At 43.4% G+C, this 27,479-nt stretch overlaps 1 protein-coding gene across 9 annotated transcripts in view; it reads right to left on the bottom strand.

The window, feature by feature from the left end:
• The window catches only part of Esr1 (estrogen receptor 1), a 387,455-nt gene that overhangs the window by 267,280 nt on the left and 92,696 nt on the right, over positions 1–27,479 (bottom strand). For 8 of the 9 annotated variants that reach the window (XM_085842606.1, XM_085842602.1, XM_085842605.1 and 5 more), the window contains one exon: positions 13,726–14,257. The exons of the other annotated variant lie outside the window; for it this stretch is intronic. In XM_085842606.1, the coding sequence (XP_085698732.1) occupies positions 13,726–14,186 (461 nt within the window). In that variant the 5' untranslated portion in view covers positions 14,187–14,257. The remainder of the gene's footprint in view (positions 1–13,725; positions 14,258–27,479) is intronic. 9 annotated transcript variants of the gene reach the window in all.

Below are 27,479 nucleotides of genomic sequence, written 5' to 3'. Positions count from 1 at the left end.
TCTGGCAAGGTAATTCCCTAACATTAAGCTTTGGAAACAACAACAAAAAAATATATACAAGAAAAACAAGAAAGAGAATATTCAATCAAAAGTAAACAAGATACGGTAATTAGGACAGAGAGAAGATAATCTAAAGTTAAGTATGGGAGATAAGTCTCTGCCATGGAGTGAGAACTGACCTCCAAACAGAGGTTAGCATTTTCCGAATAGACTGTGTGTCAATTAAACAGATGGACAGTCTGGGCAGGTGCAGCCGGAGCGCCAGCCTTAACCATCACGTTAATCTCCTAGCAACAAGAATCAAGCATCCCTTCATTCCACTTTGTTGCTGTTGAGCTTCTACTGCAAATGCCTGAACTCCAACAATTAGCTGGACATGGTGTCCCCTGGGTGAACTGGGATTGATTGCGCTTCTGTGTATTAAAGGTGTGATGGGGTGGTCAGGAGTCATTCCACCCAGCCCTGACTCCATTTTCCCAGCTAGAGAACCTGGAGAAAGTCATTTTGCCTCTCTGGACTTCAGAAAGAATAGAGAGAAGTCATGTCTGAGGTCTCTCTTTAGGTTAAACTGCTGAGGATCTGTAGTCTCAGCTCTACAAAAGGAAAAAAAAAAAAAGTCCCGCAAGTCTAGCCTCTTCTCTGGATTAAAAACACTCAACTTTATGATCCTATAAACCTATGAACATGGACATAGGGCTGGACCAAATGAACACTGTAATTCCAACCCAATTTTAAATTCTGAGATTGGATTCACATACAAAGGAATTAATAAGGCCCCTATCAGCAAACATTGATAGGATAACATTTAATAGCTCTTTCTGAGATTAGAAGAGAAATCATGCCTCTACTTAATGGGAAATTGTTTAAACACACATTTAGTAAAGCATCATAAAAACAGCCATTTCCCATAAAACAGAAAGCAGCAGCCCCCAGGACATAGTCAAAGATTAAAGCTTTGTCACAACACAGAGATATAAAGAATTGCCACAATCCAGCAGGCCAGCGGCAGGAGGCATACCATCACTTTTTCCATGGAGCATTCTGCTTGTTTAAGTTTTCAGCTTCATTTTCTAGAGTTTGAATCCCTGGTCCACTAGCTCTGGCCCCTCCCTCAAGCTCCCCTCTCTGAAATTTAGATTCATTATCCATAAATGAGTAGAATAATCACACTGGCTATTGGGTCTGGCATAAAAACTAAACAAGAGCATCCTTGTAACGTTATCACCATGGTGCCAAGTACACTGTGCTTAAAGCTCCCCAAGCACATAAGCTGTTGGGATTTTCATTTATCTCTTTGATTCTTAATAATTTACCTTTTTTTTTTTTTTTTTTTTTAGGGCAACAGTTTTTTTGGCTCTCTGAGTATTTTCATTTCCACGGTATGGGGTTACAAGAAGACACTGCCTGAGCAGCCAAGCACAGCATCTGCTTGCGACCTTGCCCAGCTTCTGCATGTGGCTCCATCTCAGGTGAGCATCCCTCGCTCAGTCAAACCCTCTGTGACCTCTGTCTCAGTCAACTAGGACTGGCTACTTGGTCAAATGTTCTCCATAGCGCCTCTAGTGGTTTCTTCCTAAACACAACTCCTGGCCCACTGTCACTTCACAGACTCCTTGTCTCCTTGACAATCAACTCCTTCAGAAGAATGTGTAAGATCTCTGTGTCTGCTATTGGATCCAGAACTTGATTGAAATCCAGTGGAGCTTGTTGAATCAATAAATTGGTGAGTTAATTAGCAAAATCTATGAAATTACTTCTATCAAGTATACAAACTATTGAACAGATAGATAGAAGTGACCAATCTCTTTACAGACAAAAGAAATCCCATGGTGACTATAACAAAAAGGCCAATATGCATACAACAGACACTATGAAACATGTCAAATGGAGATAGCATTTGAGCTGAACCCTGACTTCCCAGTGGCGTGGTCCTAACAAAGAAGAGGCAAGGTGTGCATGGCTCTGGACAAGAGCTCCTTGGCGTGATCTCCGGAGACTGACTGGAAGGTACAGACAGGAGTGTGAATGCAGTCTATGACCACTGAGAAAGCACCCGAAGCCATTAGGCCAGGGAAGGAGCCAAGCAGACAGGCAAGCCTGGAATTAGGTATTCTGGCAGCAAGCTAAAAGATTATTCAATAAAATCTGAACTGGAGAGAACAAAATCCCAACAGCAGTAAAGGAGGGCCAGCCATGTACGAGGAAAGCAGATGGTGACACAAGAGACATTGGAGACAAACTGTCATGTCTGTGTGTTTAAAGGCATATAATGAAGTGACTGGCACAACCCTTATGTCAGTCACAGTCGGACAATATAAAATCTCAAGAGACTAGATTTTCTGTAAGTCTTTGGGTCCCTGGATGACTTTGCTACCCATTTCCTATCAAACACAGACTTCTTAGAAGAAGGTCAAATTTGATAAATTGGGGGGGAGGGACACAGAGCTGGTTTGATTTCATCAATCCCGTTTCCTAAGCATGAGAAGAAGAAAAAAATAACCACAGAGCCCTAGGCTGGAAAGCAGGTAACAACCCCTGCAATAAGTTTGAGGTCTAGATCCTGATAACCAAGAAATATAGTCATTATCCACCTGTGAGCCCCCTGAGGTACAATAACAACCAAATAGCAGGATATACCCATAGGTGTAATAGGGGCCCAACTGTTATGAAGATAACCAACTGCTTTCTGGTTGTATCTAAGGCCCACTCCACAAACATGCCTGGCACTTTACAGGCCTAGACCCATGGTCAGGGAGCGTTGGCCCTAGGGGTAAACTTACTATCACTCTGCCAAATGGACATAATGGCATACTGCCCTCTGCCCTCTAATCCCTAGCTTTCCATCCATAGATCAGCTGCTCTTAGACCTCTGCAGTAGATAATGCTTAGCACAGAAATACACCACTGGCCAAAGTATAGAAAATACATGTCCACAGAGTGGTCAAATGGATCCCTCTCTCCCAGGCTCAGTGACCATCATAGGAGAAACACCAGAAAGATTTTAAGAGCCAGAGATCTGGGAGGCGCAGAAGGAACAGATCCTCAGGATGTGACAGGACTACTATACTAATGAGCTCACAGCAGTCATGATTATCAATATAAGACCTGCATGGGATCAAGACAGTCAGCATCCCAGCATGGAGGAGGAAGGGACTCCCAAGCCCTTGCCTCTGGCTATGAACAGCAGATGGGTCCTGGGAGAGGAAGAGTCAGTTTTCTTTAAGATATAGTTCCTAGTCAGCCACACTCCTATAGACGGACCCACGCCCATGAGTATATGGGCAGTACAAATTGGGGCTGGAGGGCTATTTAAGAAAAACAAGAATGTGAAGTTAGGAGGGGTTATGAGTGATAGGCGGATCTGAGAAGACTTGGTGTATGGTAAGTATGATAAAAATACACTACATGAATTTCCCAAATTAATTTTAAAAAAATTTTAAAGAAATACTAACTACATAGTTAAGAAAAGATATGTGGACACCGGAGAAGACACCCAAGGAGATGCATGTATACATATCTCTAACATTTCAAAGTCTTGCTTCTAGACATCATGGCCGAGAAGGGAGCAGGCTTGAGGGTTGAGCAATACAGAAAGAAGCCTTAGACAGAGTGCAGGGCTGAAGTGCCAAGATACAGACCCTTAGCATCCCTCCCCTTTTGGCAAATTAGTCATTTAAAACAAAACTGGAAGGGGAGAGACACCAAGAATATCATACATTCCAAGAGCATTGCTAATTTTTCAAATATTTCATGGCAGAAGGGCAAAGGCAAATCCTCCAGTGTGTTAAAGACTTGTAAGTGTGGGGACATTACAACATTGAGGAGGGAGACCAAGAAGGGACAATATCAGGTGCCAAGGGAGGATGGAATGTAGAGAAAAGGATTTGTGAAGGGGGATATGAAGCTCATTATTTTTCTAGTTTTAACTGAGTCAGAATTTTTTTTCCTTTGTTGCAGACAAGTGCATAAAAATGTCACTGGAAGTGAAAGTATAAAACCCTAATCAGAGCTCCGTGGCTTCAGAACGGCCCACCCCACTGTGCAGAAGTTCACAGAGATGGGGAGAACTTGGGAGAGGCAAAGTGGCTGCTTGTGAAGCAACCGTAATCTAGCTGGGTGATCATTTTATCTGTGAGTTCATTGCAAGGAAGTGATTTTTATTTAAAAATAAATAAATAAATAAAAGGCTTTGAAATCAGGAATTTTCCAGATGTGCAACTAGATTTTGTCAAACCCTTGCACCAATATGAATTCAGTTGTAGGCTCTAGAACAGCAGTTCTCAGCCTTCCTCATGCTGAGACCTTCACGTTGTGGTGACCCACACCCATAAAATTTATTTTGTTGCAACTTCATAACTGTAATTTTGCTACCATTAGGAATCGAAATGTAAGTATCTGATATGCACAATATCTGATCTGCAACCCCTGTGAAAGGGTCATTGGTCTCTAAAGGGGTCCCAACCTTCAGGTTGAGAACTGTTGTTCTAGTGGTTATGTCTTTCACTAACAGCCTAATGTTGTGGTAACTCTCTAGAACTCTACTGGCTGGAGACTCAAGACCCTACATCACCTTAACCTATCTAAGCATGGAGCAAAATTCAGAGCATGCAAGGTCATTAACATGCATGTGGGCTTGCATCTGTGACCTAATTTCATCTCATATCCTATGGCAAAAGTCCACATTTTTTCATTCTTCTTTGTGACTACTACAACTGACTGTCTCCATTTCCTTCTGGAAAGAGGAGAAAGAAAAAGGACTGCCTCAGTCATTTCTGTCCTCTGTGCCTTCTTGATCCTGCCTTGGGCATCCACACCTGATGATGGTGTAGACCACTTGGGAATCAGTCACGAGTTCAGCTCAGAGTTTCAAATGTAACAAAACCTTGGAGGCCACCAGGATCCGTTCCACCACCCCAATGTCTCCATATGTAAAACTGTTCTAGAAAGTCCATGCGTATGAAATGAGCAGAAAGTGGGTGAGGCAGACATAGAGATGACCAAGGAAACTTCAAAGCAGTGGACTGCCCAGCAGAAAAGTCCTAAAGAGCAGTTTCTTGTTTTCTTTAATTGCCTATCCAGCTTTACCTCAGAGCAGTGGTTAGAACCTCTGAGATGAGGCCCAGGTCTGAGTAAGTTCTTAATATATGTAGATGGCTCTGCAACCATTCTCCATGGGTGCTTACATGTGTCCCTTTGCCCCATGTCACAGAAGTCTGTCCTCTCTGCCTTGCATGTGACAGCTTCTCCCACAAGTGGCTCAGCTCAGCATCAACCTCACCCGTCCATCTCAGAGATTGCTTCACTGCACCAGATTGAATGCTTGCCCTCCTTGTAGACTGAATGACTCTCACGTATTTGGAGGTTGCAAATTGTTTTGTTCTTGGCCAGGGTAGTACCTGGCATATCCTAAGCAATTCAAGAAATACTAGCTTCCTGCTTCCTTCTGGTTGGAAAGCTTTAACTCCTCGTCACAATAGGGTATTAAAGTTGGTTCCTTGTAGGCAAATCAATCAGAAGGGCAAACACTCTGGACATAGAACAAGAGCCCCTCTCTTCATCGTTGGTGGGTAGCTCTCAACTTCCTCTTAAAGAAGGAATAAAGGTTGCTAGAGTTGGTGATTCCAGAATTCAGGGGGTCCGTGAATTCAAGGACAGCCCTTGGTTATTTAGTAAGAGCTTGTTGAAAAGATAAAAGAAAGAAAGAAAAATGGAGTCTCATAGAGAGAAAGAGTGGAAGAAGAAGGGAACAAAATAAACAAATGGCTGGTACAAAATCATTGGCATATTACAAGTTCATGTCCTGAGCACTAGTTACCTACAAATTCACTTAATCCTCACAAGATCTAAAATATGTATTTCTTATTCTGATTGGCATCTTACACATGAATATACCTTGTCACACAATTAAGTGACTTGCCAAAAATCCCAGTGAGACAAGAGTCAAGGTAGACTAGAGACACGGGCTGCTTGGCTCCCAAACACGTGTTTTCACCATGCCCTTAATTATTCCTGGTAGTTACTTTCTATGAGGTCACTGTGGATATATATAGTTAATGGGTGCTAAATCCTTGCTCCTGGAGAGGTAAACAGAGTGTGTCCCTGGGAGACTCTGGTCACAGTTTACTAACCCATCAATACAAAACCTTATTTTATGTGTGTTTCTGTTCAAAGCACTTCATTTACTGTAAACTGTTGACTCCTTAACATTGAACTCACTCAACCAGATTATAGCTTATCCCTAAATACAGCTCATCTCTGGCAGCCTTTTGCACTGAGAAACACTAGATAGCATTTCAGCACTGTGCCTAGGGGCATCGCACACAGTAAAAAAATAACAATAATAACAAACAAAACGGATAAAATGCCAACACTCTGCCTCCAAGAGACCCCCAAAAAGACTCATTTACAGCACAAAGCAAGAAGAAAATATGTCATGTTCAACCTTAGAAAAGAAAATACTTATCAGATGACTTCAAAATTTTGCCACTCCGCACACATCAGCAAAACAGCAGGAAAGCATCATCTCCGATTGGCTTTGGATCAATTTCAGTGAGTGAGTGAGTAAAATTTCAAGTACAGAATCTGTGATGGATGATGAGGGCTGACTGTGTGTGGAATGGGCTGACTATGCATGGAATGCCCTCTGGAAGTACTCATCCTCCAGAGAGAGAACCACAGACTTTCCATGTTCTTCCAAAGACATCACAAAAACCCTTTCTGCATGGAATTTCCCAGAAAGCATTGCAGCTTAGGCTCCACAGCCCACATCCTCCCAACAGCTTCTCAACACACGCATGTCCACAGCCTTGCTGAGGATAGAGGGAAGTGGACGTGAACTACATGTGGTGTCTGTTTGGAGCATTCAGTGCTCAAAGATCCTCCTCACTAGAACCCAAGGAGGCTTCCCAGTGTCCCCAAGTCCCTTTCCTGTAACTAATGAAAACACCTGAATGTCTACCTTGTGTCTTGTCGTCAAATTAGGAAATGTATCCTCCTACTCCACACTGTTGAAAATATCCTGGCACAAATACTCTAAAGTCTACCCCAAAACAAAATCCATCTCCCTAAAAGATCATTAAAATCAATTATATTCCCGACAACAAAGCATTAAGGAAGTTTTACAGCCTCTCCACAAAGCACCATTTAAATACCTTCATGACATGAGTAAAATGAATTATAGGTATACTCAAACTGTTTTTGAAATGTGTGGGTTTTTTATTGTTGTTGTTATTGTTGTTGACGGTGTAGGAAATTAGCATAAATGCCTTGCACAAATTCACATGATTCTAGAATCCCACAGAACAATGGCCCTAACTGCATTTTTAGTTATCTCTATGTTATAAGCACTGCCCCTGACAAGGGGGAAAAATGAATTTGAAATGTCTGTCAGTAAGATTCCCCGGCTGCTATAGGCAGTGCCATCCTATGACTGGCTGGAAACACAAAAGTGTATTTATTGTGAAATATGGCCTCCATATTCATCTCAGATCAGAACAGGGGAGCCAAATGGAGGGATAAAGGAGATATCCAAGACATTCTGCTAAGTAGAAATTACTCCCTTGTTTTCCTTCAAGCTTCTATCCATAAAGCTGAGGCAGTGGATCCTTTTTGGAACTCTCTATTTAGTTAATGGCCTCCTGAGTTATGAAGGCATAGCCTCGCACTATCGGATTTCCTACAGTAGACAGGAGTCTCAAGGCCTGTTCCAAACATTGTTAAAATAACAGATGAACTAGGTCTATAAAGAAATAATCCAGAAAATGTAGAAGGAGAAATGGGAGCATGAACAGATGGAACCAAAACAGAAAAGAAAAGAAGAGAAGAGAAGAGAAGAGAAGAGAAGAGAAGAGAAGAGAAGAGAAGAGAAGAGAAGAGAAGAGAAGAGAAAGTTTGATAAGGAAGAGCCAGAAAGAGTTTTTAAAAGAGTTTTTACGTATTTGTTCGAAGATAGAACAAAGGAAACAAGAAAATATGAGAAAGAATTGGAAATAACAAAGATCATGGAGTAAGGAAACGGGCAGCGCACAGACAGCTGCTTTCAACCTAATGCTTGGGATTAGTAGTTGTAAGAAACTAATCGGTAATAATTCCCTTTTGTTTTTATGATCTTAAAATAAGTTGTTTTAAAAACTGTAAGAGAGGCAAAGAACAACTAAGGTGTCTGCTAAATAATGCAGGACACCCCCAGTCCACTGTTCAAGCCCCCCAAACATACTGACATTCGGGAATCTGGGAATGAAGGAAGGCCGGAAGGCTGAAGAAGGGACTAGAATGGCCACAAAGAGAAAGCCAAGGGCGGACAGCAATGCGACTTCCAAAGGAGAGAAAAGAGCCCCAGAACCCCGGGCCCAGAGCCCCAGAGCCCCAGAGCCCCTCTCCACTCTCCAGATCAACAATAAATCTGAGAATTTTAAGGGCTCGCATTAACATGCCTATTCCTGAACATTATTTAACAAACTTTACTAGCGCCAAGGGAACTTCCAAAGTTTTTCTAAGTGTAATGCATAAGGACTCCAAAAAGTACAAAATTATAGTGGGGGCGGGGAGAAACTGAGTCGGGGGAGGGCGGAAATGTTTTGAAAATAAATTCGTAATAGCATGTATTCCTCTAAAAATTTTAAAGGATTGGAATCCTATGTTTGTTTGTAGTTTAAGTTTGACATTTTCACATAGCAGTAGTACATGTTTAGGAGAATTACAAATATCAATCTGGTTGATAATATCACTGGAATTTTCTGATTCTTAAATCATAGCCAAATAAAATAAATCAAGTGTATTAGAAGCCTTTGATGTCTGTATAGGATAAACGTCCCAATGCTACATGGTATCCAGAAAAACACCATACCTAGACAGAGCCTAGTGTTCTGTAACTATCATTGTCACTATTGTTATCATCATCGACTTCATCTGTCACCGTCAATATTATCACCACCGTCACCATCATCACCACCATCTCCCACACTATCATCACAGGTCACCACCGGACTTAACCATATCACTTCTAAACAGTCACAGTAACCTTATTGTCTAAACCAACTCACTTGAAATTGCTTCATTAAACTACATAAAATTCTGTCAGTTGGTAATGGAATACATATCTTTCTAATTGTCAAATTTTAACCAAATACAGTTAAGTATGCATCACTTTAGACACTATTGATTAACGCAAATGTATTCCTGGAATTTCTATTAATATTCTTCAGGCACAGCACACAGCAACTATTTTTCCCCTATCCTGAGACCAAGCATATCATAAAAGTGTCTCCCTTAACCTTCCGTTAAACACTCAGGGAGTAAGATGGCAGGATGAAGAGGGAGCTCTTTGGAAAACAAAACTATCCATCAATTCGCTGCAAGAGCTGGACCAGTAAAAAAAAAAAAAAAAAAAAAGACTCCTTAGTAACTTTGTCAAGCCACTGCCTCCTCTTGGTGAAAGCTCTTGCGCTTTCACTCTGGTCTTCACTCTGGTCGGTAAACAGCAGTACTTTTGGCTTTATTGAGAATCTCCCTGGGGGTGTGCATTTTGGTTCTAAACAAGAGTAGCCATTCTGTATCTTCCTTTCCTGAATTAGTGAACTGAGACTCAACATTCTAAAGAAAAGTTAATTTGTTTCTCCCCTTTCACCCGTCATGGTCTCCCAGGGCTGGGGGGGTGGGGGGGGAGACACAGGACCAGACCGCCAAGCTCCATACACTGTTCTCTCAACCTGGACCTTCTAAAATTACACTAAAAAGAACCCTGGCATCACAGGGAAGATAGAAGAGGGTTCAAGTTGTGTATAATATGGAGTTGGTAAAAAACATGACTCAAATCTGAGAATTTCTTCATGTAAAACTTTTCACGTGATCCTTTGGACTTTGGATATTCTAACACACATGTTCTTTCTGATGACCAGCAGATCTGGCTTGCAGGAGAAACATTTCTTGTTACCACTACTCTCTGTTTACAAAGAAACTCTTGGCCACATGGATGTGTCCCTTCCTCTTGCTCTAGTGCACACAAATGTACAAACAGCTATTCAAAGGTGGGTAAAGTAATTTAAAAGCCTGCAGTTTTCATGTAGCTTACATACTGCCTTCACATGCACAGTCTCATGTGTAAAGCCCTGTGTTCTTGCCATCCTCATTCTCCCTGCTGTCTACTGCCCCGCCTCCTGTTTTAAAGCATAAGAAACCAAAAGTGCTCAACCCGAATTCTCTCAAATTATGAACTTCACAACTTTATGAATGTATAAACTGGGGAATGGGATCCAAGTTAACAGAGCACCGCATAAGATTGGCGTAAGTAGCAATTACCCACTAGAGCTCTCTCCGTGGCGGTAAGAGCCGCATGGGGGCTGGCAACAAAAGAGAAGGGACACAGAGATATGATTCCATCCACATCCAAGCATACGCTCGGTCCCGAGCAATGTGTGGTTCCTTGCCCTATTCTTAGACCAACTTAACATGGCAGGTAGTTGGCAGCAATTTAAATGATTAAAACATGTAAGGACCAAAAGAAAAGGGGTGGTCTGATCATTCAAGTGCATGGGTGGAACCACGGAAAACATGAACATCCATCCCTCTACTCTCTCCCAAGACCTCCTCAAAGCAGAAAGGTAGTCACAAAGTAGTTCTCCAGACTACACAGACGTCGGGATCCAAATTATCAGAGGATTGGCTGATGTGGACGGCTTGTTTCTTAAGTTTGGGCTGATTTGGTCTGGTTTGAAATGTAGCACCTAGACATACTGACAAAATTCACAATATTCAGGCAGCATTAAACACCTGTGTTGAATTTTTTTTAAAGCCTCGGTGAATAGAAGTGCTTCACCTTGAACTTTCTTTGAAATCCTTGCAGTTGTCTGAATCCCTAAGAATTCTGAATAAAATGACTTCCATGAAATTCTCAGTAACACACAACCTACAAAACCACAGCTTCTTGATTACCAACAGAGCATGTCTCTGCAACAAGTTACCTCGACAAGTGGCAGTGTTTCTCACTTAATTACATGCCCCAAGCTATTTTACCTGCTACATCTCCTCCATACCTAAATATGGCTGCATGTTGTGGCCAATGGAAAAAGTAACCACAGCATGTAGACACAGTAAATCAAGCTTTGCCCAAATTCCCTGAACATCCCTGTAGCCCACTCGAATATGCACTCATAAAGAGCTCCCAAAGCAGCCCCACTTCACAATCAGGAATAAATCTTGCTCTTATTGGCCCATAGACAGCAAGCCAACATAGATGGAAAAAAGATAAAGTGAAGATGGACAAATTAGCTTTTTTGTTTATATAAATAAGATTACAGTGACTTGCTTACACATTTTGCTTCTTTCTCCTAAATATATCTTAGGCCTGTATCTTTCAACCTTCTTTGCTCCCGGCCGGCAATGTAAGACACTGTTACACCAGCCTAGCACCTCTAGACTCCGAAAGTTAGACCTGCCCTGACTGCATAATCATGCACTCACTGTAAGACATTACTCTTTTAGGGTTTGTTCCATTTTTAAAACTTAGATTTGGTAAAGTGACTTTATCTTTCCTGGTTCATGAGAAGCAATTTTGAAAAGCACAGTTTTCAGCCCCCAAACTATTAAGAAGTGCTTAGGAAAAGTAAAGTTGTTTTGTTTTGTTTTGTTTTGTTTTGTTTTAAGAGCCTGTTCAATTCTTTACTTTCTTTTAAAAAAAAATCCAAGGTTATTCAAAAAAGAAAAAGAAAGAGGAAAAAAACTACCAAACATGCATTTGAAACACTGGCATAGATACTTCCCTTTCACCTTGAGTAAGAAGCCAAGTAAGAAAATCATTTTTAAAACTAAATTCCCACCCAGACTTCCACCTGTGCGTAATTTTTATCTTAAGAATTTCTTTTCATTGTTGGGGGATTTTTGTGGGGAGGGGGAAGTATTTGGATACCATCTGGACTAGAAGTTTAAGATGGGGTATATCTGGTGAGATTCTTTGATACGGAGATGCTAAGTGGTATTGAATAAAATGTGATCTTTTTATTTTCCCCGTTCACTTTGTAATTATTAGCAAGGCAGTAAATAGCCCGACAAGGAGCAGCCTCATTATCTCCCATTGAAATGCACTGGCATTAATTTGCAAAAAAAAAGAACTGAAAATTAAATGGAGAAGAAAATACTTTGGGAACTCCACCATAAGGTTACTGGACTCACATTCTACCAATACCATCCTTAACAGCAAGAACATTTTAAAGTATGAATTAGTCTTAATCGCTATATTTTGTTCCTTCAGTTTTCGGGGGGGAGGGGCGCTGGGGATCTAGAGAATAAATTATTTGCCTTTTCTATCTTAATCCTGAATTAAAACAAGTGAGATTAATTTAAACCCCCCCCCCCAAAAAAAATAGTTTTTAAAGTTTCGTTCACTGTTGATCCTGAATGTGAAATCTGGGCCTGGCGCTTTCGTTTCCTGGGTACCCGGGTTAAAGGTGAGCTGGGATCAAGCATGGTTTCATCCTTCAGTGTCTTCTGGGGCCAAGGTGCACCTTAGCCCTATTTCTTCTACTATAAATACATCTGGAAAGAGAACCCGGAGCCAGTGGCCAAAGCCAGCCTACAGTGGGCTAGTTTTGATTCGGCAGTCTGTGGGCACCCAAAGACTCTGGACCTGGCCTGTATATTACTGTCCTCTGGGAAATTCTAAAGGTGTTTACCCACGCACTTAAGCCTTCTGCAGACCTTAGGGAAAAGAAGCAGAAATGAGAGGAAAGGGGGGGGGGGTCAAAAAAAATCTCTCTTAGGAGAAACAAAACCTGAGGACACAAAACAATTGTCACTTAGGTCACGAAGAGTCTCTGTGTCCTGGATTCCCCTGTGTCCTGGACTACCTTGGCTTCTTGCACAGTGCCTTGGGGTGGGGGTGGGGTGGCGGGGTGCAGACTAACCTGTGTGCTACTCCAGAGCATTCGCTGCCTGCTGGGCCAGGCATGAAATGTAGCTGTAGGGGAATTACTGTGCTGGTGTTTCAGTGTGGTATGTTGTAAACACATGGGACACCTATAAATCCCCGGCTGTCAGAAGTCATATGCCAGCAATCTGCTCGAACTCGAATTCGACCAGAAATCAAAACTTGTTGAGACCCATTCATTCAGCTCCCATACCAGCACTTATGAACAACCACAACTCAATCCAGAACCCAGAAATGGGGAAGAGAGGGAAAGAGATCCACAGGCCGCTCTGCCTAAAAGCACATCTTCTTCAGTAAACCTTGCGTGTTTCCAGTCCAGAACTCTAGCTGAAAGAACATTGAACCCGACACAATGAAACAATTTTAAAACAAACAAACAAAAAACGACTAATAAATCTCCCCTGAGCTCCACTGGCCTCAAACACCTACAGCTTTAAATAATAAAGGGGTTCCTTGCTAGCACAGACCACCTGGACCTTTAGGTTACTTGCCCCATAAATAACTTTTTTGGACTATTTTCCAATTCTTGTGTAATTAGGGAACAGGGGGCCGTTTGGATCTGCCTCTCCCACAAGACAGCTACAGGCGGAGAATGTTGTTGTTGTTTGTTGTTGTTGTTGTTGTTGTTTGTGTTGTTACTGTTGTTTTAAAGCTGCCAATAGAGAGAAGACGGACTCTGCAAAGAATCCTTCCTGACTTCCCCGAGGGGTGGGAGGGGGCGACCTGCAGCCCGCGGTGACCCCCCTCGTGCGCTCCCTCCCCCGGCCAGGCCTTACACAGCGGCCACCCCGATGTGGCGCGGGTACCTGTAGAAGGCGGGAGGGCCGGTGTCGCGCACGGCGTAGGCGCTGGGCTCGTTCTCCAGGTAGTAGGGCACCTGCTGGCCGTGCGGGTGCAGGAAAGGAGACAGCTGCGGCGGCGGGTGCAGCAGCATAAGCGGGCTAGGCGACACGCTGTTGAGCTGGGGGAAAGCCCCCAGGCTGTTGGCACTGAAGGCGGCCGCCTCGGACCCGGGGCCGTAGGCGATGCCTGACTGGCTGTAGACCGGCGCCGAGGCGGCGGCGGCGGCGGCGGCGGCGTTGAACTCGTAGGCGGCGCCCTCGGGGTAGTTGAACACAGTGGGCTTGCTGTTGTCCACGTATACCTCGCCCAGGGCCCTCTCCATGGGCATCTTGAGCTGCGGGCGGTTGAGGGGCTCCAGCTCGTTCCCTTGGATCTGGTGCAGCAAGGCCATTCCCGAGGCTTTGGTGTGAAGGGTCATGGTCATGGTAAGTGGCAGCCGGCGAGTTACAGACTGGCTCCCCGCGCACGCAGAGGGCTCAGCAGCGGATGGGCCACCTGGAAAAAGAGTAGAGCCTGCGATTAGAGGAGGCGCAGCACGGGTCCCCCTTGGCACGAGTACTGGCCCTGGCCCTGCCTCTGCCCCTGCCCAGGGGCAGAGCTATCCTGCAGAACACAGGTGACCCAACTCCAGCGAGCGCACCCAGACACTCCCGGGTTCTCCAACTTTACATACTCCTCTCCCCTGCTCTTAGACAAACCTGCTGGAAGCCACTGAGCAGGGGCTTAGCAAACCTGCTGGAAGCCACTGGCCAGGGGCTGCAGCTTCCAGGCACTACTGGGAACATCACATTGTGCGTGCACCCAAGGAACCGCTAGCTTCCTTGAACTTAACTTTCCAGGTCTTCGCTGCTGGATTTCGCTGCAGGGGGTGAAAGCAGCAAAGGGCTCTCCGGCAGCCGCGCCCCTACCACTCCCCCCACCCCAAGGAAGACTAGGTTTGCAACAAATGCAGTCTAAGCCACAGGCCATTTTCTTTTCTTTCTTTTTCTTTCTTTCTTCTTTTCTTTCTTTCTTCTTTCTTTCTTTCTTTCTTTCTTTCTTTCTTTCTTTCTTTTTTCTTTCTTTCTTTTCCTGATGCCTGTGTGCCTCTGCCAAGCTCCAATCTGTCTGTTTTGTCTTCCTTTCTATTTGATTCAGTCTTCTTGTTGGCTGAAGTACGCAGTGTACACATAGAATGACCCTGGAGGGATGGTAACTGTATCTGTAACTGAGATGTGGCAAATAGGATGGGGTGTGTGATTGCATATGCAGCCAGCCACTGACAGCTATATTTAGCACCAGCGGACACAGATAGAAGGCATCTAGGGCCAGACGAGTGGAGATGGACTATGTATAGGAAGAGCTGCACTTGGAGTCAAGAGAAAACTGCCAGCCTTCAGCTTCCTCGTCTGACAAAAAAATAAATAAATAAATAAAAATAATAAAAAATAATAATTAAAAAAAAAAACGCTCCCCAAGGGAGCTCAGCCATGGCAATTTTGCCCAGCCTAGCTTTTCTGTTTTTGTTGGACCCCGGTGCCAAATTTGCTTCCTTTAGAAATTCTCATGTGGATATGATTCAGAAAAACCTTCGGTTAGGCACACTTGGGTGTCCCTGCCTTCCACAGGTTATGCAACCAAAACTTGAGAAAACCATGCAAGGACTAAGACATTTTCCCTTAAAATATCACCTGAGGTCCTTGACTAAAGCTCTGGCGATCCAGTAACCTCGTCTGTCTCACCAGAAACTTTTGAAAGGCTCTCCTACCTTTCAGCTCTTGAATTCTACAAATGGACCCTCTGGGTTCCCTTGGCATAGGGTACACAGGAATCTAATACTCGAATGACAGAGAAGTTAAAATAAGTTTTTTATTCAGTATTGAATTAAATTCTGATTGAGCTCACACGCACCTGTTATTGCAAATTTAGAAGAAAAAAAAGATACAGCTTGGATAGTTTGTACTTTCTTAATAAACTGCATATGCCCCAACCTAATATCCCCTAAAATAACCATTAGCATATGACTTGAATTGCTAGCCCATATACCCAGGAAGAGTACCTGACACATGCAAATGTCAAGGTTCCTGTTACTAATAGTAACACTTTAAAAATACTTTCTACTAAGCACACTATTTATCTACTTCTTAGAAAAACAGATAATTTTGAATAAGCCACAGCTAAGCTGGCTTAAATCTAGAGACAAAGATGAGTTTTAGCACCCGTAAGTATCATTGACAGCAAAGGAAGGGTTAAAAATACATTAGGTGAATCGCAGATATTTCTTTTTATGGCCAGCAACCATTACTTTCTAGAGCAATTTTTTCGTAGATGATTTAGTTTCCATAAATCACACTTTCAATTTTCAAATGCCTTTTTAAAAACACATGCAAAAGCAAGCACTTCAGATGAGACTCTTTAAAAATCTGAGCCTGCCAAATTATATATAAATGGCACAGAGAATCCTACAAGTCCGGAAAGCGGGAAGAAAAAAAAAAAAAAAAGCCGCACAGATTTCCCCCCATAGAAAACCAGCCCAGCTTCCTTCTCCAGCTTGGAGACAGACACTAAGCAGAAAGGTAAGTTGCTTTCTCAAACCGCTCAAGCTACAGAGAGAGAAACAGAGAGAGAAATCAAAAGCCGAGCCTACCCTGCTGGTTCAAGAGCGTCTTTCCAGAAATGTTCCATGGGTTTGTAGAAGTCAAGGGCTGAGACAGTAAGACGGAAGGAAGGAATGTGCTCGAATGATCGAGTGGCCCGGTGTGTGATCAAGGCAGAGCGTGTGTGGATGTGTTTGTATGTGGAGTGGCAGGGACTCTCGGGAAGCAGCCAGTAGGCAGGGCACTTGGCAGCCCCTCCCGGCAGACAAGGCAGCTGGGCTCCTGCACGAGCTGGATGAATGGCAGCGGGAGTCCGGGAGCCTTGCTGTCTCCTGAGGGACAGCAGTAGCCCAGCTAGAATCAGCATTCCTAGAAGAAACTCCAGCCCCCTTTGCTCCCTACCTGTAGAGCCAGAAATGTCCCGGTGCTTTCTATGGAGAGGGAAACTGAGATGGCTGTAAACCACAGGCTCACAGATAAACTAGAATGCCAGTCAAAGTGTGCAGAGATCAAGTTTATAACCTATGCCAGGGGATCTTCTTCCTAGACGATGTCATTTAACAAGAAAAGCCTTCTGGGATACATATGAGTCAAGCCCTCTAGCCCTACTGGTCCCCTGAATAAGATGCTCAGTGACCATGCTACCAATAGCATACAAAAGTCAGACTTCGAAATAAATATTTTTGGCATTCCAGGGATATGTTTCCAACTGAAATGCAAGACTCCCTCACTTCATTAGTCAAACCTACCAGCCTCTCTACCAATAGCCTACTGACTACTGTCTGTAAACACATCCCAAAAGAGGCATTATTTTAATCTTAAAGTTAGAACCATAAAATAGCTTTGCGTTAAAGCAATTACACGTTCACAGCTGTAGTTACCAGCATTGGTTGCAGACAGAGGTCTTGTACCTCCAGTGCTGTCCCATGAATATACCTGGTTCTCAGTGCTTCTCTCTCTCCACCACAGTACAACACAGATTAACAAGGTACTCTGACTGTGTCCTCACCCCGGGTCCCAGGACACAGGAGGCCTAAAGGAGCCTTTGTTGTTTGGTAACTACTTTAGGTATTAAGTGACTCTAATCACAACGCCAGGAGTGGCCGGTCTCCAGCCCTAGGACCCTAGGCAGTTACCAAGAGATTTATGAGTGGCACTTGAGCCAGTACAAAGAAAGAAATAGAAAGAAAATACTAATGATATCATGCTGCAACTATACGTTTTTTGTGCTTGGAAAGATTCAAGGTCATTATATCAAGACTTAGACAAGTTCCCTCAACAATCAGCAATGACCATAAATATCTAATATAAATAAATGTTGAGAAGTTGTGGTGTGAGTAATAACCATTTGCCTAGCATATGGGGAGTTATGGGTTTGAGATCTAGCACTGCATAGATGAACAAACAAATAAATAAATAATGGGGAAAAAAGATTGCTAACCCTTTGTTGACTCCTGATGACAGGGGCCCCTCCTGCAGGTCAACAATGATGTCACACTTATCAAGCCAGTCCAACTAAGCTGTGCAACAAAAGAAGGAGAGATGGTAGAAAAGAAACAAAACGAGTCAAGGAAAGTTGTTGTGTGTGTATGTGTGTGTGTGTGTGTGTGTGTGAGAGAGAGAGAGAGAGAGAGAGAGAGAGAGAGAGCTGGAGATCTGCATAGGAAGGGTATAAGAAGGCAGGCTATCATCCCAGGGGACTTTGGCCGTGGAGAAGTTTACAATTCCAGTTAGCCTGAGCCATCTCAAGATAGGCATTTCCAGGAATAGCCTTCGGACTCCTCTTAGTAAACTCTGTCTCCCAGGGACAGGGGTTGTGGCGGGAAGCATGGCCGCCATCTTGGTTCCCCCACTCACCACCCACCACTGCTACTCTGGCCGCCTGTTTTCTCCTGGAGTCTCACCCCTCTCCTCTTCTCTCTGAGTCCTAGGCTGATCACACTGTACTGCTTGCCCAGGTGTAAGGGAGAACATGGGCTGCCATGTTTTCCTGCCCAGTGCAGACTCTGGACCAAACACCCAACATCATTCTCCTCCCGACCCCAACACTTCTCTTCGGACACAGGACACAGCATCGCTGTCTCTGTCTGACACTCCTATGCCTTCTATAGTTATCCAAGAAACAACTCCCAAACCTGTAGTTTGCACAGTCCCTTCCCATGCATTGCCCATCCCTTTTCAGCGGCCTCTTACCTCACTTGTCTAAGTGCAGGCTCCCCTTCATAATTACCCCAAATCCCAGCTTCTCTAAGAGTAGAGTCCCTTCCTCTCTCCTGGACCTGTCTTTGCTAGTCTGTCACCCCCAACACGTAGCCTATGCCTCAGCCTGATGAATGAAAATTTGTTGTTCCAAAGACCCCAAAGCTTTTCTTCTCTTGATTTTTTTTTTTCTGCTTAGAATATTCACTTTTCTAGCTTGGCAGAAAGCATCTGCTATCTTGAGGTTTGGACCAAGCACCAGCTTATCCTCATGGTCATCCTCCACTCGTGGTCATCCTCCAGCGCCTCCCTCTTCTGGGTCCCAGTTGTAGTTCTCTACCACTTATCCTCTTCCTCCCTGAACTCACCTTATTTTTGTTGCCTCATCCCACCGAGGAGCAACTGTCCCTGAGAATCTGAATACGTAGCATCTTGTCTATTCATCGTTAGGACACCAAATATGAACTAATTTCCTATCTAGATACTTCAAAGGACAAAACAACACCCCAACCTGTCTGAACGACTCTTTCTGAAAACTAACTTTTCACATGACCATGACCATCCAGAACTTTCCAGACTGTTTTTTTTCTTTTTTTTTAATTAGATATTTTTTTATTTACATTTCAAATGCTATCCTGAAAGTTCCCTATGCCCTCCCCCCTCCCTGCTCCCCTATCCACCCGCTCCCACTTCTTGGCCCTGGTGTTCCCCTGTACTGGGGCATATAAAGTTTGCAAGACCCAGGGGCCTCTCCTCCCAGTGATGGCGGACTAGGCCATCTTCTGCTACATATGCAGCTAGAGATACGAGTTCTGGGGGATACTGGTTAGTTCATATTGTTGTTCCACCTATAGAGTTGCAGACCCCTTCAGTTCCTTGAGTACTTTCTCTAGCTCCTCCATTGGGGGCCCTGTGTTCCATCTAGGATGTTATCTTCCTTATCTTCACAGCAACAGAAGCTATCAAATCAAACTTCAAGTCCATCTAATATGGAGGCAGAAGCCACCAGTGCTTAGCAGCGTGATTCACCAGAAAGCTTTCCATTTTAGTTCCTTTTTTTTTAAGGATTGTTTATTTATTTTATGCATGTGAGTACACTGTAGTTGTCCTCAGACACATCCGACAAGGGCATCAGATCTCATGGATGGTTGTGAGCTGCCGTGTGGACTAGGACCAGGCAGAGCTTCCTCTCCAGCGCCACTGAAGGCTTTTTATGTTTATGAAAACATTATCTCTCTACAGAAACATGAAAGAGGAAATGGGGATGTCAGTGTATGATAACTTATGCTACAAACATGTTCCCTGCACTGAGATGAGAAAAGTTTAGCTCTGTGCAGTTTGAACATTACCATGATTATCAATGGTGTGTGTGTGTGTTCATGTGTGTATGTGTGTGTATATTCATGTGTGTATGTTTGTCTATGTGTATATGTGAGTGTATATATGTATGGGTGTGCATGTGTATGTATGTGTTCATATATGTGTGTATGTTTATATGTGTGTGAATGTATGTGTGCATGTATGTGTGTGTGTGTGTTCTCTCTTTCCATTTTGTTCTTTCTTTTCTTCTTTTCTTCTTCCTTTTTAAGAAAGTATCAACCTGAAGCCCAAGCTGTGCTGGAATTCACTGTGTAAGCCAGGATGGCTCTATACTCAGGACAAGCTGCTAGAGTGCTGACATCTCAAGAATCGGTGACTAGGTCTGCTAAGAACCTGTGCTGAGTCCTGATGTAATGCTATTCTCCTCTACAGCAGAAGCATGTTGAGTTTCCTTCTAAAGGGTTCTTAATTTTAAAGATAGTTTGAGCACTGATTTTTTTCTTTACTTGTCTCCTAGACTTTAGCCTTAGAGTATTGCTTTTCGAAGCAAAATTAATGTTCAATGTAATGTGCATATATTAAGTATACAACCTGACAAACATGGATTGATTTCACTATTGACAACCATGTCAAACAAAGTATAGAACATTTGACTACTTCAATCAACTCAGAAAGTCCCCTAGATCCTTTCTAATCAGTCCCCCACCTTTACAGGCTGATGTTTTACCTTAAAGCTTTTTCTGCCTGACTCAGGTGCTCACTTAAACGTTGGAGCACATACAACCCATTAGAAAGCCCATCCAGGCACTGGGCTTCCAGCATCCACTTCCCTTGGCATCAGGGTGCAGACTTGTAATTGCCTTATTCAGAGCCTACTGCCTGGGAAGGGGGGGCCCTGGAAGTCCCCTCAGTTTTACTAACATTCTTTCATTTGTAGACCTTCTCAGAACAGTTGATTTTTCACTTTAATTTGGTGATGGCAACCTGACTTGACTAAGACAGTACCTGACCCTTCAGAGTTGCTCTTGGTAGATATAGCAATCAATATTAGTAAATATACTAATCAAAATCTAATAATCAATACAAGCTTAACATGTTGAAATGTTAAGCTTGGAAGACCGCAAGAATACATAGTAACCATACCACACATAGTAACTGACAGCCGATTGGAGCTGGAAGACCACAGGGATACACAGTAACCAGAAGCCAGTGGGAAGCCTTCCCACTTCACCCCATTGCCAATACAAGGAAAGAATATTTGTAAAGCAATAACTCACCCAGAGTCCCTTTGCCAACCTTGTGACCTCAGATCTACTCTCTGTCTCGCAGAGGGTGACTTGAAGATAATTCCAATTTTCGGTTGCCAGGCATAACGGCTACTCTTTATTACAGATCAATGAGGGATTCAGAGCTGATGCTCAGCTTCATGGAATTGAGCCACTTTCATCTTATCTTTTCTTGGAATTTTTTTTAAATACCTTGCAAACTTTTTGTACTATTTACCTGCCTCACATGTGGTAGAAGATAATTCAGAAAGGGCTTTTATGGCAAGTGCCATGAGTAACACATGAGTTGTAATTATCCCAATTATTGTCACACAGTGTCCCTTTCCTGCCTTTATCTATTGTTTACTTAAAGAATCACATTGTCAGCTTAAGGGTGTTATTCCTTTGTGGAGAGCAATAACCAGTGGCTAAATACGCTTAAATTCAGGAAGATTCATATAATGTTAGGAGAGTTTACACATACATGAATGGACAGATGCACACACACACACATACACAGTCTACGAAGAATTGTCTCCAATTTCAAAGCCAACCCCACCAAATGCTAAGAAGAAAAGCCAACAGATAGCAGAGCATTGGAGTTTTGAGCCTTTGCTTAAGCCTTTCCTTGCATTTAGTCACAGTCATGGCTGCCTCCCACTCTCCCTAAGGATCCAGGACCCTTGGGCTAGCTAGCAGATGCCCCTCCTCTCTCCTGCCCCCTGAGTGGCAATCACGCAGCTCTGAAGGAGTAGTGCCTCTGTAATCATGCCAATGAGTGACTCATTCATTCACTTCACTGAAACAATATTGATAACTATATTTACCAAGAGCAATTCTGAAGGGTCAGGTACCGTCTTAGTCAGCTCAGGCTGCCATCACCAAATGTCACAGGCAGGGAGCTCGGAACAGCATGCATTTCCTTTCTGTTAGTTAGGAAAACTGCCATCTGAGAGCAGGATCGCATGATTGTCTTCCTACCCTGCAGGGGGCTAGCATGTGAGTGCCTTTGACTCTTCATGGGTGAGAGCAGGAGAGGGGAGATGAAGAGTTGGCATTCCCTCTTGATAAGACTTAATAGGACATATGGTATCCCTCCCTCAACCCTAACTGCCTCCTAATGTTCTTATAGAGAGATACTCCCAAGGAGAGGATATGAATTCAAACTATGAGTTTAGGTGGAGACATGATTCAGTCAGTGTGAGCACCATGAAACAAATCAAGCAAGTTTCTGCCCTCCAAGCTACCGAAAGCTTCAGGGGCTATTTTTTCCCGGTACTATTCTTTTTCTGCTTATTGTTTTACATTGTGTATACATGTATGTTATTTGATGTGTATGCACTACTGGGAGTGAGGTTCATGGCAGCAGAGGCCAGAGGTAGACTTCAAATATCTTCCTCATCACTCTCTACCTTATTTTTTTGAGACAGGTTCTCTTACTGAACCTAGAACTTCCAATTAGAGCAGGTTGGCTGTCCACAAAGCCCCAGGGATACCCAAGTCTCTGTCTCCCCAAACCTAGCACTGATGTCACCGTTACATGGGTATTAGGGATCAAACCCTAAGCTTATATGGAAAGCCCTTTTCTGACTGGACCATCTCCCCAGGCCTCTCTTACATTTGCCTATCTTACTGTCCCTGTGTGCTGAGACCCTCCTGAGACCATTTCTTGTGCTGAGAGGTTGGTATTGCTGGAATTCAGTGCCTGAACCCTCCCCTTCCCTTGCACCCTTGCCTTGAATCACCACAACAGCTCCCACAAGTTACATTTCATCTGTGCCTTGAGGACCTCAGAGAAGAAAGTCACCCAGGATCTCCATCTTAGAGAAAGCTCTCTTCCCAGGTGGAACACTTTTACCCACGTGTTCACTCACTCTATGAACATTTTTACCCACATGTTCACTCACGCTATGAACATTTTTGAGCACCTGCTGTATATTCATCATTTAATACTCAACTTCCTCATAGACCTGTTCTTCCTCTCCATTTCCTGTCTTGGCGAATGGTACTTCATATACATCACTGCACAAGTCCAAAGAACTCAGTACTCTGTGCCCTGGCTCTCTTCCTCAGTCTTGAACAGGCTCTATCACAAGCTTTTATTTCTCATTGCTCAATCTCTCTTGAGTCCTCCTTCTGTTCTCACACTCACTATGATTTCCAGGCCACTATCATCCCTTGGAGGTCACTACCTCCATTCCTTTGCTTGAATTCCCCATCCCCTGCACTGAAGAACAGTCTGTCTACCAGCAAAAGAACTTGAACTGCATTCCTTGGTTCTCAGAAATCACCCCCCCCCCATCTCCCCTCTCCCATGAGCCTTGTATTCCTCCAGGCAGACAACCTCCATAGTGTGCAAATACTTACTCCTGACTTTTTCTAAACATGAGCGTTCCTATATGTAGGTGGCTTTAAATGGAATCTTTCACCTTCCTTTGCCATCTGTCTCCCATGTAGTCTTCCTTGTGACAGTACAGCCACCAGGAAGACTGCCTTGATTTCTGCTTGGATGCTTTTACAACTGCCCACAGTTCCCTGATCTTTGTCTGTCCCTGCTGCTTTTGGAGAACACCATAGACCATGTAATAAAATAAGAATTAATTCAGTTGTTATTCTGGAGGGTGGCACTCTATGATGGACAGGCTTCATCTGGGTAGGACCATGATGAAAGAGCTTGTGTGTGAGACAGAGTATTAAGCTAACCTGCTTTTTTTCTGGAACTGGCTTCCAGGAGAATGGCCTTGGTCACCTCTTGAAGTTCTGTACCTCTTAAGATAGTTACAGTGGCTGGTAAATTCCCACATGTTTTGGAGATGGTACTCAAACCATAGTACCCATCACCACTTCTACTCCAGCCCTTGTGACTCTATTGGATTTCCTGTTCACTATTCTCTGCCCCACTACAGCCCATGAATGAAGAACAGACTCCTGTGTGTTTTTCAAAGTCTCAGTGCGTAGTAGCTCAGTGTAGAGTCAACTCTCAACAAATCTCATTTGAATAATAAGAAGAGAAAGCTGACTCAAACCTATTTGCCTTGCTATCTGGAATCCTTCATGGCTTAACTCAGGAGTCATCACGGCAGTTAAAACTCAGGACCAGAGTTTGGAGGACATTTTGGAAACAGATTCACATTTTCTAGAACAACTCATGCTTATCATAGCGAGGATCATTACAGCTGATGTCACCTCTGCTCATCACCTTCAGAAGGCTGGACTTGCTTTTGTAGGACTGAGGCTCAGAAAGGCCTGGGCAAAGCATTGGGCATAATTAATGTCACCTGAAGCACTGAGCTCAGGGTGGGCTTTTCCTTCCAGGCCTTGGGTCTGTGAATATCTCTCCTTCCTTTCAGTAGCCCCCATGCTCATCACAAACTGAATCAAGGAATCAACTTGGTGGCTCTGTGTTCTATTCTTAGAGCCTTAAAAATCCCCATCTTTTTGGAAAACACAGGAAGACTGTCTTCCCACATTCCCAAATCACCAGTCCCAGAGCAACTTGAGCTCAGAAGACCTTAGAAGAACATGAACATATGAGTGGTCCAACTTCCATCCCTTGCCCTTCAGACGACAGCTCACTGAGGTCTCCTTTTTTTAATCTCCATATAATTTAAATTGAACTTTCTTGCTACTGAACACATTCAAATCCTTCCTGAAGTCACTAAATTGTACAAATTTGCAAATGTAACACCTCTAACCAAATTAAAAATAAAACAAAACTAATTGCTTGACTTGATGTGATATCTTCCCATTGTCCAGAGGAAGCGAATTTGAGCGATGCTCAGGCTCTTGTTGGAGTTGCTGGCACAGTGGTAAAGCTTCAGGATCTCAGAGTGCTGGCCTTCCTGAGAGCTACAGGCCGCTAAAGGAACTGAAACGCTGTTTGGGAAGTACACACATGCATTATGGTTGGAGAGCTCCTGACAGAGTCCCTGTAACTGTCAGCCTGGCAATACTACTTTAGTGACACTTGCGAGTAGCTTTTGTGGCTATAAATCCAAAGGGAAAAAATACTTATCTCCAGAAACCTTTATACAAATGCTAGTAAATAGCCTTGTTGTACCGACTGTATAATCCCCACGTCCGTTCTTTCTACATTCTGTCCTTCTAGGCTTCCTGATCCTCCCACAGGCCATCTTCTTTAATCATGTGGTCAATCCTGTCTATTCCCTGAGCTCTTTCCAGATAGACCGTGTCCACTCTATTCATCATGAGACATCTCATCATCCTCAGATTCTGACCAGATCACACAGCCAAAGAAAGTGTCTAAGGACTGGGTACCCTGTGTGATGTTGGAGTGCTCAGCACCCCTCCTTGACCCCCACCTCTCCACAGGTTCAAGCAATAATACCCCTTCTTACATCCAGCCTTCTCTGCCTTCCTTCTGGTTTATAAGCAACATCCAAGCAGTATAACTTTGCAGCCTTGGAGCGCCATCTCATCAGCACTTCTGCTTGATCAGGCCCTCTGTTCAGCCAGCAATACCTTTCTAACTGGACTGATTCCCAGGCTACCTTTCATGCACGAATTTGACTCTTATAGACAGCACTCTTTCTAAATGATGGCTGCTCTAACTTATTAGAACTGCAAGAATGTAGAACAGCAAGCATGGGTCTTGGAGGAAACGTTGCTGTGGAAAGCATAGTCCTCACTTTTCTCTCTGAAGACATAAAATATCACAATGAGAACAAGCTGTGTTAAGCCCCCCCCCCCCAGCAAGACATCCAGAAAGATTCTTAAGAGCCAGGATGTGGGGAGGAATGCCAGGAAGTGATGTATTCTGAACACAGCATGTCCATTCCCACTCATGAGCTCGCTACAGCTCTTGTTGCCTTCACAAGGCCAAGTCAAGAGGGCCAGTCCACATTCCAGCAGGCACCACCAATTGGACTCAATGGGTACCACCACTATAATAGTCCCAGAGGAAAGCAACTTAGCTGATGCACAAGACAAGTACTGTGAACAAGTAATTATAAATATGATTATGGAACTTAAAGAGGATAACGATAAATGCCTGAATGAAGACCTCCCCCCTCAAATAAACACAAACATTTGAATGGGAATAATTAAAACATTCCAAAAATATGAAAAAAATCATTTAATAAAGAGATAAAACCCCTGAAGAAATGCCAAAAAAATACCTAGAAATAAAATAATTTCAGAATATAGAACAAAAGGCTCAGAGGAGATTCTCACTGACAGATTGGGTCAAGGGAAAGAGAGAATAGCATGTCTCAAAGACAAAGTAGAAAAAATAGGACACATAAACACACACACACACACACACACACACATCACTACCAACAAGTTTTGAGGGAGTGATGTGTTGGAGCATGTTCAGAGGAAAAAGAACTTGAGGTGGATCTAAACAAAATATGTATGTATTTTGATACATACAGAATAAATATAGGTATTCAAAAAAGAGGAGGTGGTAGCAACTATGTTAAACCATTCCATGGTTGTCCAAGACAACTGATCTTTGTGTTTCGGTAAGGATGTATTCTGTCTGCCTTCACAGGGGTAGTTGAACACCACCTGTGGCCATGTTAGAAGACGATTCAGCATTAGCTTAGTGAGCTTGATGAGCCAACCAGTGGAAAGTGAGCACATTTCTAACACTGAAAATGTGCTTTTTGGCTACAGGCTATATATACAGAAACATTCATAGCAATAAAATCCTCCTTAAGTACTTGTATAAAATGCCCCAGAGTTTAAGTTGAATGATCGAACCTGCACTTGGTTCTCTTTCATAGGCGATCTTTGAACTCCTGAAACAATAATTCAACTTTTTCAGAATGGATACAAGATTGACTAAATTAAATACAATTCTTGCTCAGTGAGCCTGGGCAGGATCTTTCCTGTATATAAATGTGAATTCGTTCCAGTGAAGGTTTCCCACAGCAATTCACTTTCACTCAGTCCTAAACTCACCCCTTTGCCTATCACCACCACTGCCCACTGGTGTCAGCAGATGCTTTCTGGGTAGTCAACAATACTTAAGGCTTCATTCATTTTTTTCATTTTGTTGAAGGGGAGCTTACTCCAACGCCTTCTCAAGTCTTCTACTTCAATGCCTTACCAACCTCGATGCAGGTTTTGCTTTCACTCCAATCTGGAGGTTGAGAGAAAGGAAGTTGGCCAAGGCAAGTAGACTGGAGTAATTTCTTTGTGAGCAGGGTAATGGTGAGGGCTATTGCTTTTCCCTGATAACTACTGCAGTGTGATGAGACCATCCCTTTTGGAGATCTTTTTTTTCTTTCAAATACATTTGACCACTCTGGTGGGTTGAATATAAATGGCCTCCATTCTGTGGAGGTGGGATTTGAGGCCTCCTATGCTCAAGCTAGGCCTTTTGGCTCT

The sequence above is a fragment of the Mus caroli genome, unplaced genomic scaffold (genome assembly GCF_978045245.1).
Source record: "Mus caroli unplaced genomic scaffold, Mus_caroli_1 scaffold_9, whole genome shotgun sequence".
Classification (NCBI taxonomy): Eukaryota; Metazoa; Chordata; class Mammalia; order Rodentia; family Muridae; genus Mus; species Mus caroli.
Note: the sequence above shows the minus strand (reverse complement) of the source record. Positions and strands in the feature narration are given on the sequence as shown.